Below are 18,832 nucleotides of genomic sequence, written 5' to 3'. Positions count from 1 at the left end.
GGAAACAGCAAACCTTGCAGGCAGCATGACACCCTCATTATGGCTGATCCTGGCAAAATGTGCCTTTCCAGAGAGCAGCCATGGTGGTGCAGCTGGAGCAGACAGCCCTCCAAGCAGGTGGGCCAAGGGACCCAGCTTCTTCCAGAAAGCAAGGGCAAAGCCTTCCACCAACCCTGGGGATGCTGGAGGCAGAGCCCATCACCTTCAGCTGCACAGCATTCTCACGGGTAGAATCATAGAATATTCTGAGAATATTCCAAAGGGATCCATGAGGATCATGGAGTCCAACTCCTGGCCCTGCACAGGACACCCCGAGAATCACACCATGTGTCTGGGGGTGTTGTCTAAAGGCCTCTTGAGCTCTGTCAGGCTTGGTGCTGTGACTGCATCCCAGGGATCCTGTTCGGTGCCCAATCACCCTCTGGGTGAAAAACTTTTTCCTGATGTCCAACCTAAACCTCCCCTGACTCAGCTTCACGCCACTTCCTTGAGTCCTGTCGCTGGTCACAAGAGTGAAGAGATCTGTACCTGCCCCTCAGCTCCCCCTTGTGAGGATGTTGAAGGACACAATGAGGTCTCCCCTCAGTCTCCTCTTTTCTAAATTGAATGCAATATCTTTCTTATATTGCAGTGCCCCAAACTGCACACAATATTCAAGGTGAGGCCACCCCAGGTCAGAGCAGAGCAGGACAATCCCCTCCCTCGACTGGCTGGTGATGCTTTGCCTGATGCCCCCAGGACAGGGTTGGCCCTCCTGGCTGCCAGGGCACTGCTGGCTCAGATTCAACTTGCCATCAACCAGGACCCCCAGGTCCCTTTCTGCAGTGCTACTCTCCAGCCTCTCAATCCCTGTCTATACCCACAATCAGAGTTGCCCTGTCCCAGGTGCAGAATCCAGCACTTGCCCTTGTTAAACATCACATGGTTGGTGATTGCCCATTTCTCTAATGTGTTGAGGTCTCTCCACAGGGCCTCTCTGCCCTCAAGGGAGTCCTCCCAATTTAGTATCATTAAACTTACTTGGTATTTCCTCGAGTGCTGAGTCCAAGTCACTAATTAAGATGTTCAGAGAACTGAGCCAAGGATGGAGCCCAGCAGAACCCCACTAATGACAGGTCACCAGTCTGATGTCACCCCATTCAGTGTAACTCTTTGTGCCTGATCTGTGAGCCAGTTGCTCACCCGTTGTGTAAACCTGGTTATCCAGCTGTGTGCTTGGCATTTTGTCCAGAGGGATCCCGTGAGAGACAGCATTGAAAGCTTTACTGAAATCCAAAAAGATCACATCAACTGGCTTCCCTTGGCCAACTAGGTTGCTTACCTTGTCATAAAAGGAGATCAGGTTGGATAAGCAGGACTTTCCCCTCATGAAGCTGTGCTGGCTGTGACCAGTGACAGCACTGCCCTCCAGGTGTTTTTCAATACTTCCCAGAATAATCTTCTCCGTAATTTTATTGGGCACTGAAGTGAGACTGACAGGCCTGTAGTTTCTGGGGTCCTCCTGCTTGCCCTTTTTGAAAGCTGGGACAATGTTTACCAGCTTCCAGTCAGCTGAGACCTCTCTGGATCCCCAAGACCACTCAAAAATCATCAAGAGAGCCTTTGTGACTAAATCAACCAACCCTTTGAGGATTCTGGGATAAATCCTATCAGGCCCCATAGATTTGTAGGGATCCAGCTGGACCAGCAGATCCCACATGAGTTTGGGGTCAGCTGAGAGTTGATCATGCTCTCAGTCATGGTCCTCTAGCTCAGGGCACTGGGCCCCCCTTGGTCCAACATCCGTGTTGAAGACAAAGGCAAAGAAAGCCTTAACCCCTCTTGCCTAGTCTCTGTCCCTGGTGACCAACCCCATCCCATAACAAGCTTTTATTTCTACACTTCCACTAATATATTTGAGAAAAACTCTTTTTATTGTCCCCCAAATTTGTCCAGTGGAGCCCCGGCCACACGAATTTTCCCCCTACAGCAGCAAGAAGCATCCCTGAGTTCTTCCCATGTCATTAGACCTCTGGGCATACACCTTCCTTTTTTGTCTTATTTGCAAGAGACCCCTTTCAGCCAAGCTGGCCTTCTGCCTTTGGGGTACTGCCTTCAGGCTCAACACCCAGCTTTTAAAGGCATGTTTTCCATAGAAGGCCCAAATCTCTTTTCAATTTTTTGAAAAATGAGTGCTACCTGACAACTTTGGCTCAAAGGTTTGAGTTTCTTTATTAAAAGTTTTGGTACCTAGTCAGTTGCAAATACTCTAGAAGACTGTTGGCAATAAAAGACTCTTGGAAAGCAGCTTGTGAAAACCTTTATTTTCTCCATAGGTGGCTGAATTAACATTTATTTCGTAATTCAGAGCAAAAATAAACATTCCAATTCATGAAATAATATGAATGAAAGGTTAAGTGTCCTTTGTAGCCTTTGCTACACTTAAAACCAATTGGAAAGGGAGACCTTATTCAGTTTCCTGTATGCTCAAATCAGCCTAGATGGTAACAAGCTTGGATTCTGGGTTTGAAGGAATTTTCTAATATTTTAGGGTTAAAGAAAATATTCTCCATCTTTTCACAGCTTCGAGAATACATCATCTTCTTGGTTGTTTAACATCCACCACTGTTAAGCTCTTGACTTGTCCTAATTTAAAATTCTGTTCTGAAATCTTCCACGATCTATGCCTTATCTAATACTTCCCAGTGGAATCTGCCCACTGAAGATTGCATCAACAATAGGGGTTTTTTCTCTTCAGTCCTAGGTATTTTGTAAATCATATTATCAGTGTTATATGTGAACCCATGAATCTCGGAAACCTGCTTTAAGTACAGCAGGGAATTGAACTAACAAAATATCCCCACAGCTCCAAAATAAGAAAAGGAAATCAAAGTAGAATTAAAGGGTTTTGTACGGACATGCAATCAAAGTAGAATTAAAGGGTTTTGTACGGACATGCAATCACATTGCCTCCAACAGTGGAGTTGCATGCATTACCTGTACCTTGCACCAACACTGACAATAGCTAAGGCTAAAATGGAGATGTTAAAGCTCACTTTTATGTGCATTTTCTTGGACTGTGGCTACTAAAAAACATCCTTTCCCCCCCCCCCCCCATCTAAATAGCAAGAATCATAGAATCACAGAATCAGCTGGGTTGGAAGGGATGTCTAAGATCATCAAGTCCAGCCCTTGATCCACTACTGCTGTGCTTACCAGACCACAGCACTGATGCCACATTCAGTCTTATCGTAAAAACCTCCAGGGATGGAGAATCCACCACTTCCCTGGGCAGCCCATTCCAATGGCTGAGCACCCTCTCTGGAAAGAAATTCTTCCTAATATCCAACCTAAACCTCCCCTGGCACAGCTCAAGACCCAGCCCTCTTCTTGCTGAGAGTTGCCTGGGAAAAGAGACCAGCCCCCCCTGGCTCCCCCCTCCTGTCAGGGAGTTGCAGAGAGTGAGGAGGTCTCCCCTGAGCCTCCTCTTCTCCAGGCTGAACAGCCCTAGCTCCCTCAGCCTCTCCTCACAGCACTTGTGCTCCAGTCCCTTCCCCAGCCTCGTTGCTCTTCTCTGGACCTGCTCCAGCACCTCAATGTCCTTCCTGAACTGAGGGCCCAGAACTGAGCACAGGAACTGGCCCAGAACTGGCCAAGAACTGGACAAAGGATCGGAGAGCAGGACTGCGATGGGAACAGTTCCAGGCGTGGAGAAAAACATACAGCAATTGACAGGATTTTATTATATGGACCTTAGAGTTATTATATGGACTTTACTGTTATTATGTGGTTTCATTGTATTCCCACTACACAGTGCACAGCCTGGACAATCCCAGGCTTGCCATGAGTTTGTCTCTAAAAGACTGGGAGAAAATTGGAAATAATATCTGGAAAGCGAAAGAGAGGGGAGACAAAGTTGCTATTGAAGCATTAATCGCCTGGAGCTTGGTTCTGATGATGCTACAACACCAAATAACCAGTTCCAATGAAAATCTCCAAGAATCCGAGCAAAAATCCAAGCCCCCATCCCTGGAAAAGGGCAAGTCCCGAAGGTCCCGGGACGGCGGGGAGGGGGGAGAGAGCGCGGACAGCGGGAGGGAGAAACAAAGCGCAGAATACCAGCAGTTTTTGCATCGCGGCGTCGGCGAGCTGGGCGGTCGTGCGGGCGAAACGGAGGAGCGCGGGGGCGAGCGCGGGAGCGGGCACCGCAGAAACGGCACGCAAAGATTTCGCGCATCCCGCCGGGACCAGCCCCCGGCACGCCCACGGGCCCTCACAGCAGAACGCCCTCTCCCTCCAGCGCCGCCTCTACCCCCATGTCATCGCCCTCCCGGGACAGACGGACACCAAGGGGCAGCTCCAGGCGCGGCGGGGGCAGGAGCGGGGCCGCGCCTCTTCCGACAATAGCATCAGGGGAGATGGCTGCCTGCATGAAACCTTTGTTACTGAAGCCCCCGCAGCTGCCGGACAGCAAAGACACCCCTGCGCTACAAAGGCGTTTGGAAAGCCTTTAGGACAGAGGCTGCGCAGGCTAACGACGCCGAGTTTTTAAAAGCCTTTCCAGTTTACCTAGAGGACGGTCGTGCTCCAGAGTGGCGTCCGGTGTCATACCCGATGTTGAAAGACATCAAACACGCAATTGTGCAGTATGGTTTAGGTTCACCTTATACCGTTGGGCTTTTTGAATCGTTTTTCCTCGCCTGCCGTTTAATACCGTATGATATCAAAGCGGTAATTAATGGACTGTTATCGACTGTGCAAGCACCTGTTTTTGAGGCAGAATGGAAACGGGTTATAGTTAAATATGTCACTGAAAAGATGGAAAGGCGTGGTATTCCAACAAGCAGTGCCATTGACATGTTGTATGGAGAGGGCAGCTATGCCAGCCAACAAGACCAGTCTCTTGTGGATTTAAAATATCTGGACATTACAAAAGAACTGGCAATGGAAGCCTTTAAAAAGGCTGCTGATGCATATGTCCAAACACCTTCATTCACCCTAATTCATCAGGGCCCAAAAGAACCTTTTGTGGACTTTATAACCAGGCTAAAAGAAGCTATAGCACGCCAAGTCCAGCAGAAAGAAAGCCAAGACATTCTGTTTAATAAGCTTGTGGTTGAAAAAGCTAATGAGGATTGCCAACAAGCTTTAAAAATGCTAAAAGATCTCACTTCTGGAGATGATAGAAGCTTGTAAGAATGTGGGGTCTAATTCTCATAAAGCAAGACTAGTAGCTGAAGCCTTAGCTGGGCCACAAACCTGTTTTCACTGTGGTTAGACAGGACATATAAAAAAGAACTGCTCACGATTAACCACAAAATTTGAGCTTCCAAAGGCACCATGCAAGCGATGTGGCAAAAGCAGACACTGGACAAAGGATTGCTGCTCACTCACTAACATCTACGGAGAACTGCTGCCCCCGAAAAAGTCACCCGACTTAAGGAGAAAAGTGACTTCTAATTCAATGCCAGATCTTAAACAGTGCACCTGTGAACTGTCAGGAAACAAGGCAGCAAGCTCCAGGGGTGGCGTGATGACACAAACACCCCCTCAACTGCGTTCCATCCTGCGTAGCCCATCCCTTCAGCAGGTGCCAGGAAACCACAGCAATTAGAATGAATCATGTTAAACCTACCATTCCTTGCAGTTCAGTTTAAGTCAGATGAACAGATTATGCAAGTTGTGCCCTTACCACGTGACCCCAATCCTAAATTCTCCCTTCCAGCTGTACAAGCGGAAGGACCATTTCTAACCTGTTCTGTTTACTTTCCAGGATCTCACAGTCCACAGAAGACCACTATCACTAAGCTTTTAGACACCATGGAGCAGTGGCATCTCGGGCTGGAAACAATTTTTTAGGGGGGGAGTCACTCAGCAGATGCAGCTGTCCAAACTGTTTTGGAAGATGCAGATCTGTCCTCCCCCAAGCCCATTTAAACAAACTCTTTTTAACTTGCTTTGAAATTTTGCTTGCTTTGTTTGTACTGATATTAACTATTTCTTGTGTCACAGCATGCTGCAAGAGGACTATCACAACAGACATTTTCAAACAAATAAGAAAGGGTGAGATATGAAGGAGCAAGATTCAGGATGGGAACAGTTCCAGGCATGGAGAAAAGCATACAGCAATTGGCAGGACTTTGTTATATGGACTTTACTGTTATTATGTGGTTTCACTGTATTCCCACTACACCGTGCACAGCCTGAACATGTCCAGGCTTGCCATGAGTTTGCCTGCTCCCTGCTTCCCCCGCTCCTCCCCCTTTTGCCCGTGTCCCTATCCTGGTTTGTCCCCCCCGCCTGTCTGTCTCATGCTCCACCCTATGTTCTGGCCCTTTCCCCTCCCGAGCTGATAAAAGACCGGGTGCACGTGTGAATAAAGGACTCTACCTGCATCCCACCTGTGTGTCCCGGACCCGTGTGGTGCCACTGCCCTATCCTCCCCTTTTGGACCACAGCACAGGACCATGGGGTGGACATGAAGGCAATTGAACCCTATAAAAAAGTTATCAGTCATAGGGGTTATCATAGTGATGGGTTAAATGCCATTGTTGAGTTTGCTGTTTGCTTTATGCCTGAAAGCAGCCAGCCTAACTACAGATACCTGATGGACAATCTATTTAAGTATGTAATTGGCACTTTAGAGCTGTTGCTGGCTGAGAACTATGTGATGTTTATCTGAGCGGTGCAACCACACGGAGGAAAATGCGCAGTTTAGGCTGGCTCACAAGTGTCACAAGCAGATAGACAGAAGGTTAAGGAAATCATGTAACATCATTGACACGAGGGTTGGTGTGGGCTCAGCCACCACGTTTTCTCAAACTATTGTGTTCCTAAGGCCTGTCTATTGTACAATAGCGAGGAATATTGCCAAATGCCACCACCACATGAACTAAGCTAGAAGTATACAAATATCTTAGCTGGCAGTTTTTGACGACACAGCCTCAGAGAAGAACTTCTACAATGCAGCCAAAAAGCAGAGTAAGACCTAAAACCCTAAGCAAGCCACGGCAATGCAATGTCACTAGCTTGTTTCTCACAAAGTTAGAGCCTGCAGCCTGTATCTGCAGTCAATATAGTTATATCATGCTTTGCTTGGTTTAGCTTTTTGTTCTTCTCGAAGTGCACTGCTTTTCAACATTTTTGGTAGAGATTATTTTCTATTCACTACTCTCTCACAGATATTTCATTGAAATAGAGTTCTTTGTTCTTACACACTTTTCTAACAGCATAAAATATTTACAAGCAGACTGTTAATTTGTAAAAGATAATCACAATGCAAACCTCTACATTTTAAAGGCTTTTGCTACACACATTACACAGCTTATACACTATGCATATTTGGGAAGAGTCTAATGCTGCTGCTTTAAATGATTAAGACCAGATTAAAGCTAAGGATGAGCTCTTTCAGTCTGTGTGTTAAAAAAGCCTCAATTACTTCTGATTGTGCACAAGACAAGGCGTGTTTTGAGACCTTAAACACAAATCTTTGAAAGAGCCCAACAAAGTTAGATGGTTACATTCTTACTGAAAGACAGCGGAAACTTGCCTCAGAATTTCCTGCTGAACTTCACTGAAGCCTCCAGCCGTAAAGTACTATCGATGGAAGTGCCACGGGCTGCTTCCATGAGGACTTGAAACCAGATGTTCATGAAGTCTTAACCACTCTAGGTCTCAGGGAATGCCTTTGACACTGACCACCATCCTGTACTGAGGCTGGTAAGGCAGTGATGAACCATAAAGTTGTTTTCAGGTTTCTCTGGAACAGCCTCTCAAAAGGCTGGGGCTCCAGGTCTTCCAAACTAAATGAGTTTTCCTTCCAGATCCAAGGCAGGGTCAGGTATAAATGGAGATATACCCTTCAGCATGGTCCTGTTGTACCGCATCTCTCCTCTTGGATCTGCAAAAGTGTCCAGAGGTGATAGAAGTGCAGGGTCCCATTAACAGAAAATGGGATATTGTCTCACTTGCTGAACTTCCCAGGGAGAATTCCCAACACAATCCCATGCTGTGGTAGAGCCTGGAAAGAAGGAACTCCATGGGAATCCACTGTGGTTCATTGCTTTCTGAAATGATATGTCTCTGTTTCAGAACTGAAGGATCTCAGCTTAGGTAGTGCATTCACAATGTACACAGATTTACGTAGGTCAGACACAAATTTTTAAATACATTGAAAATAGTAAGCAAAGTTATATGCATTGAAACAGTACGTGAATAAACATTTGTTACGTGTGTATTGTGGGGTCACATTTTAACTATTTTAAATAGCAAACATATATATCCTCTCACAATGGTTATTTACTACTGCTTGCTTAAAATGCGTTGTGAAATGCCACAGTGACAACTGCATACTATCTTTCACTAAACACGAAAAGTTTGAATAACAATGGAAAAAAAAATAAAAATACTGCATTGATATGACACGTTAAAGTTCCTGACAGTTAAAAGTTACTACTTCATTTTAAATATCCCCATTGAAACACATCTATTTGTATAATTAGTCACCTTACACTGTATACTGCAATACAATGTCTAGCATATTGTAAACTTTCACCAAACAATGAATTTTTAGTAAGAAATTGTACAAATATACAGCTATTTATACCACATATATATAAGGCCATTAACATAACAGCAAGATACACATAGAGAACTACAGTCAACATTACAACATATGTAATGAACTCTTCTCCCAGCTGACAATAATCGGGTTCATTTTCCAACCATCAGCAGTCTTTAGTAAATCTAAAGTTTCTAACAGGTTTTAGTGATGTCTTCCAAAATGAGTAAGTGCCAAATACAGTCTCAGCGTGCAATGCCATTGTGGTGTGTGATGTCCTTAGATGTACATGGACTCTGTCCTGGCTGTTGGGCAGCATGAAAGGTTTTTTCTGAATCAGGTGCGTTACTGAATGAACACCCAAAACACATGATTGTTGATAAATAAGTCCTCAAAGTTAAATAAGTGGTTAGTGTTTTCCTCTGTGATTTAAGTGCATGAATATTTAAACTTCATGTGTAGTTTAAATCTAAAAGCCATGGAAAAGTACTTGTCTTGAGGAGTCCTTTACTTACAGAATTTCCCGTTGTGAAACGGAGATTCATTTTTCTCAGTGATACACGAGGGAACATTCATTGGTGGGAAATCTTCCTTTGGCTTCTGGGTGTTGCTGCTGCTGGATTTGCTTCGACTATGATCTGGTGTGGGCGGAATAGGCAAAGATCTGGCCACCTTGGATTTCACCAGGCAGCCACAAACAAGGCGAAAGAAGGCGCGACGCATTTCCTTACTGGCCAGGGTATAAATGATTGGGTTCATTGCAGAGTTGATGACCGCCAGAGCAATAAACCAGTTGGGTTTGTACAAGATAGAGCACTCCTTGACTCTGCAGGCCACATCGATGAGGAACAGGATGAAGAGTGGAGACCAACAGGCAATGAAGACACTAACGACGATCACGACAGTCCTAAGGAGCGCCATGGAGCGCTCCGAGTTATTGTGGTTGGTGACATTGCGACTGCTGGACTTAACCAGTATGTAGATACGGGCATAAAGGATGACAATGGCAACCAAAATGGCTATGAAGATACTAATGCAGAACACAACATACTTCTTGGAGTACAGAGGCAAAATTGTCGAGCAATCTGGTAAGTTGTTTATACAGTTCCAGCCGAGGATGGGTAAGGCACCCAAGGAAATTGAAATAAGCCAGCAGGTGCCAATGAGAAGGAACACCCTGTACTTTTTATTTGCGTCGTAAGGCCTCATTTTAATCATGGTTAAATGTCGCTCAATAGCTATGGCTAGCAAGCTGAAAGTGGAGGCTCCCAGGGCAACAAACATGCTACCTTCTCTAATGAACCAGATTGTGGAGGATAAGCTCAGAGTCTTCTTCCCAGACATAAGAATGTTTACTTTGTAAACAATCCCAGCTAAAAGATCACAGAGAGCTAGATTGCCAATAAAAAAGTACATGCGGTTGTGAAATTTATTGTTTTTCCATATGGCAATCAACACCATCAAGTTTTCCAGGACTATGAAACTACACAGGATTAGAAATGCAATAGCGGGCAGGTCTATATTACCAGTTGCCTTTTCCCTTGAATTAAGCTTTCCTGTGTAATTATAATGCAGTACAATTAGAGAGTCCATCTCTTCATTTCCTTGAGGGCTGACAAGAGCAAAAGGTGGCATGGTAACTGCTGCCATCATTTGTTCCCTGATGGATGCTGGACTTTTCTTTCCTCAGTATCACGAGAATATAGTTCCAATAATTTTCCACAAGAGGGAGATCAAGCCACGCTCCTCCCAGCACTCCTCTGGGCAGGCGTTGTGTATCCCCAGCTCCAGCAAGCCTTGCATATTAATTCGGGAGAGTGGCTTGCAAACCAGGCTCTGAAAATAAAACCAACAAATGCAACATAAATATCACCATCTTCCCATGTCACCCACTGCTCAAGCTGCAAGATGCACCCAGGAGCCAAGAGAGAGGGATGGTGACTGTGGCAGGAAACTGAGGTAGAACATGGCTGCATGCCTGCCGAGGTAGCTGTAGGGTAGGTAAGTCCAGACACATCTTGGCTGCAGAAATAAGAGGGCAATGTACAGAACTGCTCAAAAGTGTTTCCCCCTATGAAATCTCTGGTCCCAGCAAGACCCAGTGTGCACAGCAGACAGCTCACTGATCCTCCAAAAGACCTGAGTGCACATGGTGCTACCAAAACACCACCCAACCCCGCAGCAGCGGGGAAAACTCTCTGCTTTCTAAGCTTGTTCTTGTTCCCCACGCAGACTCGGGGTAGGAAAGATTCTGAGAAAGCTGGTATCAAGTCTTTATGCCAGCATGCGTGTTGCCAATGCCCAAAATAACTTCCCACCCTTAATGGTATAAAATTATGATATTCACAATTGTGAAGATGCACTGAAAGCCAGTCATCATAAAATCAATCCTACTTCCCATTCAAATTAGTTGGATTTCTGCTACCTTTTTAAAAGCAAACATAGCAAGTAATATTTTTATAAGTTTTGTTTTTCTTTATGGTTCACTTCACTTTTTTTTCCCCCATTGCACATGTATACAAGTCATACATTTAAAGTTTTTGTTTGCTTGTTTGTTTGTTTTTAAAAATAAAAAATATTTACACCCAATTTAATTGTCCTTCTCAAAAATTCTGATTTTCTTTAAGTTACAACATAGAATGAACTGCAATGTTTTCCCATGGACTTTGAGGTTCCATTTTTGCAGCAGATCCTTCAAACTTTTTTCCAGTAAATATCAGAAGAGATCTATACAGCTTTGTAAAAATATCAGATGTCAGAAGAACTTACTGTTATACCAAAAATGTAAGAGTTTTGTTGCAGCATAATCCAATGAGAATTGGGGCCCGTGCCCCAAATGTATGCACTGAGGTTGAAAGAACAGCCAATGTTTCAGTTTTCTATGAAAACCAGGATGGGGATGAGGAAAGAACTTGTTTCATCTGAACCAAATTTGTAATTTTTTTTTTTCTGTGAACGGTAAAAAAATAAGAATTTGTGCTGGATACCAGGACAATTTTCCATTGGCCCATAATTAAGTAGCTTAGTTTGGGGAATCTTTTAAGAGCTAGAGCTCTTAAACCATACCATTTATTTACTCAATGAGCGTTTTCCAAGCGCATTAAAGACACTTTCAAAAGAGAGGTATCAAGGGAAGGGGGGATGGAACTAGATATCTTTAAGGTCCCTTCCAATCAGATCCATTCTATGATTTTATGATCCGATACAGTTTTCTGAAGACCAGAGAAATGTGTGAGCCACTGCCAACCCAGCAGTCTGCTTGGGGCACTTAAAAAGTGAGAAATATATTTTCAAGTGTCTCTCAGGAGGATGAGGGGAGGAGCAAACCACATCCCAGAAGAATGTAAAGGGATTTAAAGGGATGACCCACACCCTATTTTTCTACTCTCTCTTTTTCTGGTTTCCCTCCTTCAGAAAGGACATGATCTGGCAAAAGCCTACAGTAAATTGACTTGAATTCTTTAGTACACTCAGGGTGTTTTAAAATTATTTTCTGAGAAAATAGCTGGCTATTTACCCATTGTAATTTTCTCACTCTAGTTCACAGTTCCAAACTGTGGTGTCCTTGGTCCTTTTTTACTCTGAAGATGACAGCAACCACCTCATTCATTTCCCAGAAGCTGAACTGGGCCCTCGAGTTGTTAAAACTCTTTTCTGAAACATGGTAACAGTGGAGCTCTCGACAGAACAACTTCACCTCAGCTAAGGTTCAATGTAATTGTAATTCACTCACAATCTGCACACTGTTATCACATAAATTGTCACAGCCTTTCATTGTATTGGCTTATAACAAAATCCCACTGTGTCCATATGAATTGCAAGTGCTTTCCACTGTAAAATAAACAATTACATTTGACTTGAAAAGTGTTTGTTAATAATAGCTCAACCAGCAATACTCACCAGGCTGGCTGATGGTTGCCTGAGAGAATAATATTCCTGATGTTTAGGAGCACCACACATAACAAAATAAATGTTTCTGGAAGTCTTTTTCAAGCCAGTTATCACACTGGTCTATCAAAGGGCAAATACATCTCTTTCTGTGAAGAAAATTATATGCCATACGTAGGAGTTTATCAGCCACAACTCAGCAGATGCAAACTGTCATGACTCTGCTAAAGGCAATGGTGTTGTACCAGTTCCCCTGGCTGAAGGCAAGGACGATGCACTCAATCAGCAGAAACCGTACAGGGGCTCTGCCACCTTTTGAAATTGCTTCTCTTAAAATTATTACAGCAAACTTAGTATCACAAAAGTAAGTCTTTGCCTCTGACAGGCTAGTGAGAAGGCAGTGAAGGTTGTAACATTACTATCTGCCAGGACTCTCATGGAATGAGTATCACGCATAAGACACTTGAAAGTTAATATAAATAATAATGCAATAAATTAAAATTTATTCTCTTCTGGCAGCAACATTTCCAAGTAATATCTTTTAGCCATACCCTTCTTATGTATTTCTCCTGCTTTGTAGCCAGTAACTCAGAAAGCACAGTCTCCCTTTAGCAGTTAGAAAAATTGATGTTGGTTTTGCATTACAATAACAAGACAGCAATGGCCAGGTCTGGGATAACCTGTGTCACTGCTTTCTGACAGTACCACAATTTACTCTGCAAAACATGTTTGCCACAGCCACATACTAGCTGCAAAGTATGGACTTCAGTTCGGAATATTTAAAAAATAACCTGAAGAACCTGCCTGTGGCCTGTTGTTTGCCCAGCACTGCCATGGTTAGGTACCTCAGCACCCCGAGCTCTTGAAACCACCGGAAATGAGTTTTATTCCCTCTAAAACAAGGCAGGGGATCCCTATCGCTCCACCACCAGGTACCACCAGAAAGATAAACTAACCTCTCTGCATTGCAGGGGCAGTCTGGCTATGCTTCCTCACGGGTGTGATGGCTAAAACAGCGACAGCTGCATTACTCAAATAAAGGCAGTGGTACAATGACAAGAACCACAGTCATGTGGAACCACAATCATGTGGAGGGCAAAATTCAGCTGCCTCCTCCAGCTATTTGGCTTCCCTACTCCAAGGGTGGAGAGAGCAGCGGGGGTCAGCCATGAACACCAAGATATCCCCCTCCTGGCTAATCTCCTGGCCCACCCCATGCTTTGGGGTGTCTGCAGTGGTTAATGTGGTCTCCTGCAGAGGTCAAGGATCCCAGCAGGGTCCAGCACCCTTTCAGTTTGGAGCAGGGGCTCTCTAGCATGGCTCATAAACCTAGATCCCACTGGGGTCTGTATGGTCTCTCTGCCACACATGCCATGAATAAAGCATCACTGGGTGGAAGGCCACAATCCCTTAACCTGCCCTATTGCGAGGCACATCTCCACTGCCCTCTCCAGCTCAAACACATAATGGTACAGGCAGAAACTCAGAGTCATACCTCTCACCAGCTCCCCCGGCCTGCAATTTTCCTCTGGGAATGTGTAATTCCCAATGCCAGGAGGCAGCAGGGAACTTGTGATGAGGATGCCAAAACCCTTCAGCAACCATCTCCAGTACATCTCTGCTCTCTGCTTCCAGCAGGCACTCTGGTTAAGAGTTCCACAGGGACCTGAGGGCTTTTACCATCTCATGAGTCACTCTGTACTTTAAATCTAAGAGAAATAAGAAATTTCTGTTCTCAAAAGAGTGAACCAAACCGCTCTCAATTTTCTGAAAGTCAAAGCAACAAGTGAGAACAAAGTGAGAATAGAACTTAACTTTTCACCACCTACTTTTGCCTGCACAAGAACGTATAATGCTATGCATTCAGTATACTCACTGTAATTTGGCCAGAATTGTATTTTCCTGCTTTCCAAGTGGCCATGAACAGACTTGACCAAAGAAACTGGATGCTCCTTCACCACTACCACACATATTTCAGTTCTCCCTTCTCTGCCGTGTCTTTGGCCACCAAAGAAAATTTTAAAAATGGCAAAGACAATAATACATATCCAAAGCCAAACTTTTTTGTATTTTATGTATTTGTACAGCCTTTGCAATTGAAAAGTAAACGTAATTTATCAGCTAGTCTCATTAACAGAAAAGGCTTTTCAGAACAGCAGCACATTTCAATATACATTTCCACTGAAATTAAGCTGTGCTAGATGCAAATGAAGTTTAGACAATAAACATCTGTTGCAGAACAATGTCTTAGACAACTCAAATAAACGTTAAAAAGATTTTCTATTTAAGCGGATGTGCTGGCAGTTTACAGCCTCAGAAAAACAAATAGTTACTTTTCCTGACTTCTGGCTCTTAGATATCAGTTTGAATTTTGTAATTCCGAATAGCACACATGCACACCCCCATCACTCCCGGCTGGTTTAATTCTTGCACGTTGAAGGGAACTCACTTGGACTTCTTTCCCCGTCTCCCAGCACTCCCGACTTACTCCCCCCGCCTTCAAACTCCGGGATTCCGTTCACAGATTTCCACTACTGCAGCGACCCGAACTTTCTGGAGGTGACAAACATCTTGTCTAAGTCACCCGACGTGTCCGCGGTCTCACAGAGCAATCACCACAGTCCCGGGGCTCCCCCGCGTCCCGTGCCCGCCACCGCGCCCGTACCAGGCACGCCGCGACGGCCGGACCGGCACCGCTCCCGGGGCTCGGCAGGACGGGGACACCTCGCCCTCCTTCGCCGAGGCGGGACGGCCCCGGCAGGCGGGCGGGGTGCGGGCCGGGCCGTCCCGGAGCCCCGAGCTGCGCTCGCCGCGCTCACCCCGGAGCTCCGCGGCCGCCGCATCCCACCCCGGGGCTGCGCCGGGCAGGACCGAGCCGGGCCGGGCCGGGATGGGATGGGATGGGATCGCCCCGGCCCTGCCCGCCGCCAGTCCCCGCAGCCTCCCTCCAGGGCACCCCCCGACTGACCGACCTCCCCTCCGGGCTTTTCTCCGGCGCGTCCGCCCCCCTTGGGTCCTGCCTCCGGCACTCCGCTCCCGCCGCCACCGCCGGACAGGCTTCGCTCCCCGCTCCGGCGGCCCCTGCCTGCCCCCGTCCCGTCCCGTCCCGCCCCGCCTCACCCCGCCCCTTGGCCGCTCACCGTGCCCCATGCCCGGGGGAGCAGCGCCGGAGCTGGATGCCGGAGCTGGATGCTGCCGGCGGGGCTCGGCCGCGGGGAGAGCGCGGGGTTCAATTCTTACACGGCGCGAAGGGCAGCCGGGGTGAAAATGTGAGACGGCAGAGCCCGCCGGCGGGTATTTGTAGCGTCCATAACAATGCGTGGTGGAGGGGAGGAAGTTCTGGGTAGGTCTTACTCAGCCCGAGCGATTATCGCGTTCGAGAGAGGTTTTACGTGTATTGCATCTGCCCCTCTGTTTGACCGTTTCCAATAATGAGACCTTCAGAGAGCTCGAATCGAGAGGCACATGGCGAAGCACAAGTGCTTCTGGTTTGACCCAGAGCTGCCGATTACGGCGTGTTTCCTGGTAAGGTACCACTTGACAAAGTTATTGACTGAGTAATAACAACTCAAGGACGGCGATAGGCACGCGGATTGCCCCAGTGACAGGAGCAGCGCTTTGGAAAAGAAGTTGGAACTTGGATCCTGCAACCGTCTAATTTAAAATGTACTTGTAAGATGCCAGTGGGTACAGCAAATCTTTCTGCCAAAATGTTTGCGGTGAGCTGGCAAACAGGAACACTACAACAACCTTGCAAAGCGCAGGCAGGCGTATAGGGTTGCCTACTCGTCCCGCTGCAATCAGTGTTTTTCTTGAGAGCCTCCTGTCTGGACCTGAGCACTGTTGCACTCGGAGTTATGCCGTGGGCTCGGCTTTCAGGTCGCCTGCACTGCTGCTCTGCAGGGGAGAAATGTGCTGCAAGAAAGCAGAACTAGGCTTTTCATAGACAGAAGTTTAAGAGGATGTAGCAGAACAAACTGCTACAGTGACTGCTTTTTATCTGCTGAAAAAGAGTAATACAACTCTTCTAGTTTAGGACTTTGATAGGAAATAAGGACTACACAGGGCAAAATGATGGTAAATTTGGTTCAAAGCTGATGGACCCAATGGACATGGCCCCACTTAGCTATGGATAGGACTATACACAATGTCTGATGGTCCTAGCCTTATCTCCTGTCCTCTTCCCTCATGTGCTGTGTGGAAAGCTGCTTTCTTCTGTGGAATACGAGAGGAGTGGAAAACTCCTTCCATGTCACGTAAAAGCACTCACCACTTTTAGGCAAAGGGGAGCCCGGGCCTGTGACTCATTGCTCTCCCATTGCTCAGCAAAGCCTTGTCCTGCAGATTCCCTGAAAACCACCCCACGAAGGTCTGTATTTCTCCTGGTAGCTGCTTGCTACATGCCATCAAGACTCAGTTCTTGTAGAGCAGATGTTTCAGTGAGCAGGTGTTAGCTTAGCTCTGTGTTCTCCTATTATTCTTGTTCTTTTCCATCTTTTTCCTTTGCTGCCTTTTGCCTACTTGGAGAAGGGAGCCAGAAGAAATAGTCATTCTGATCAGACTGTCATAGATGAGGGGACAAGATACTGCCACCAGAAAGATCTTTGGCAGTGGTGCCAGGAGTTGGTAAACTGTGTCCTGCTGCCTGGGATGGTTTTAAAGGGCCTTCCTTAGTTGGTCTTACCACCACCAGCAACCCGCAGGAGCAGCCCACAGCAAGGCCTCACTACAGTACAAGGGACTCACTTCAGAGAGGGGTGTGCATGGCAAATGGTGTATCCGTGGTGAGGACCAGATGTTACCAAAGCAACTGTTGGCAAAAGGCTTTGGGGAGCTCAGCCTCTCTGGCAATAGCTTATGCAACCCACTGGTTCAATTCCAAATGTCACGCAACAGCCAGTGATGCACGCATGGAGAGCTTTCCACGAAGCTCTTGACCTTAAAGGAAATTACATTTTTGTGGCGTAAAGAGATTAATGACTAAGTAAGGCATAGAAAGTAAAGGAGCTGTAATGAATTTTCGTGGCAGCAGAAGGTTAACAGCTCAATTTTCCATGGGCGAGAAGTCTTTTCTGCCCTGGAAATTCCTGAGTGAGTGGGCAAACAGGATGAATAATGGGAAAGCAGCCATTTCTGATGTTATTTGGGGTACTTGACGGTGAAACTAAAACTGAGAACAAGATGTTTCCAATATCTGGAGGTCCAGAGTGACCTGCTGATAAATGCTGTGTTCATTTCCGTGCTGCTGAGTGAAACATAGGAAAAACAGCTCCAATGATAGATCCACAAATCTGCACGGAGTGCTGACATTCAGAAGAGAGGTCTTTGTGGATAGTTCTTAGAAAGCGTCTGACGTTCATTTAACTGTTAAAGTGAAACTGAATTCTAGGAATTATAAAGAAAGGAATAAGGAACAAAATGGAAAACCTGTTTCTGCGAACTTGGCACGTTGAGTACCATGAGTACCTCTGGTTGCTTCCTCTCCTTAAGAGTGCAGTACAACACAAAAAGGCAAAAAAGGCAATGGAATGGCTAGAAAAGTCATCTCTGGAGGGAAAATCCAAGTTGGCTGGGTCTAATTAATGGTCTGAAAAAGGGGAAAACACAACCAACCAAGATGGAATATTTTAAAACACAAGGACACAAATTTCTGGCAATGTACCATTGAATTGTGGAACGCAATCAACAGGAGAGAAAAGGCCATTAAACAAACCACATGAAACCACATGGAGTAAAGGCCTGTCAGTGGCTCTTAAATACAATGAAGGAGCAGTGCAGGGCACAATGGGTGGGAGTCCCAAGCAGGGACTGTGGGTGCCCTGCTCAATTCCAGCTCCAAAGTTTCCATGGGCTGAATCCTTTCTGGGCTGTTTTCTCCTCTGTTGCAATTAAGTATGGTCTTGACTGTGGGGGCAAGCTATGGCACACTTAACAGTGTGTCTGTTGCCCACTTCTGCAGGTATTGAAAAAGGAGACATTCCTGCAGGGGATTTAAAGTGGACATGGCAGAGGAAGAGGCAGCAGAGGGACTCGGAGGGAGATGGCTCAGCCGATGCCATTGGCTCAACAAATGTCCTGGTGAAGTTACCTGAAGGTCCTGGGCCTCCCAGCACCCTGCAACAGCCCATGGATTTTCCCTCCTGTCGTGGGTTTTACATGGAGAATAGCAGATTAAAGAAAGGGGTTTTTCCTTCCGTGTGTGGTTTTTGGTCCAGGGAAAGCAGTGAATGGTGAGTGCCATTGATACAGAAGGTTTTTCAGCACATGCTTAAAAGTCAAAAAAAGCAGTTAAAGCGACTTCTATTTACAGACAGATAAAATACATAAACATGCAATAAAAGCTGAAGTGTTACCCTCAGATGAAAGATATTGTGGTTTCTCTACAGACAAAACAGTTCATGTTTC

The 18,832-nt window shown here is 45.9% G+C and overlaps 1 protein-coding gene across 8 annotated transcripts; it reads right to left on the bottom strand.

Moving 5' to 3' along the window:
• Positions 1–3,433: 3,433 nt before the first annotated feature.
• Positions 3,434–15,509, bottom strand: S1PR3 (sphingosine-1-phosphate receptor 3). 8 transcript variants are annotated; one of them, XR_007902765.1, is made up of 5 exons: positions 15,400–15,501; positions 14,877–14,980; positions 13,923–14,136; positions 6,133–10,375; positions 3,434–3,731 (listed from the first exon to the last, which is right to left on the bottom strand). XR_007902765.1 is itself a non-coding variant. In XM_051777376.1 (4 exons), exon 4 carries the CDS (start codon positions 10,190–10,192, stop codon positions 9,047–9,049), a length of 1,146 nt encoding a protein of 381 aa, XP_051633336.1. In that variant the 5' UTR covers positions 10,193–10,375; positions 13,923–14,136; positions 14,877–14,980; positions 15,400–15,501; the 3' UTR covers positions 3,434–9,046. The 8 variants fall into 8 exon arrangements, 7 of the variants coding, with proteins under 7 accessions (XP_051633336.1, XP_051633338.1, XP_051633340.1 ...); XM_051777376.1 differs by having other exon boundaries at positions 3,434–10,375; XM_051777378.1 differs by having other exon boundaries at positions 3,434–10,375; positions 14,916–14,980.
• Between the last annotated feature and the right edge of the window lie 3,323 nt (positions 15,510–18,832).

The sequence above is a fragment of the Manacus candei genome, unplaced genomic scaffold (assembly GCF_025592945.1).
Source record: "Manacus candei isolate 608988 ecotype Guabito, Panama unplaced genomic scaffold, ASM2559294v1 h1tg000010l, whole genome shotgun sequence".
Taxonomy (NCBI): Eukaryota; Metazoa; Chordata; class Aves; order Passeriformes; family Pipridae; genus Manacus; species Manacus candei.
Note: the sequence above shows the minus strand (reverse complement) of the source record. Positions and strands in the feature narration are given on the sequence as shown.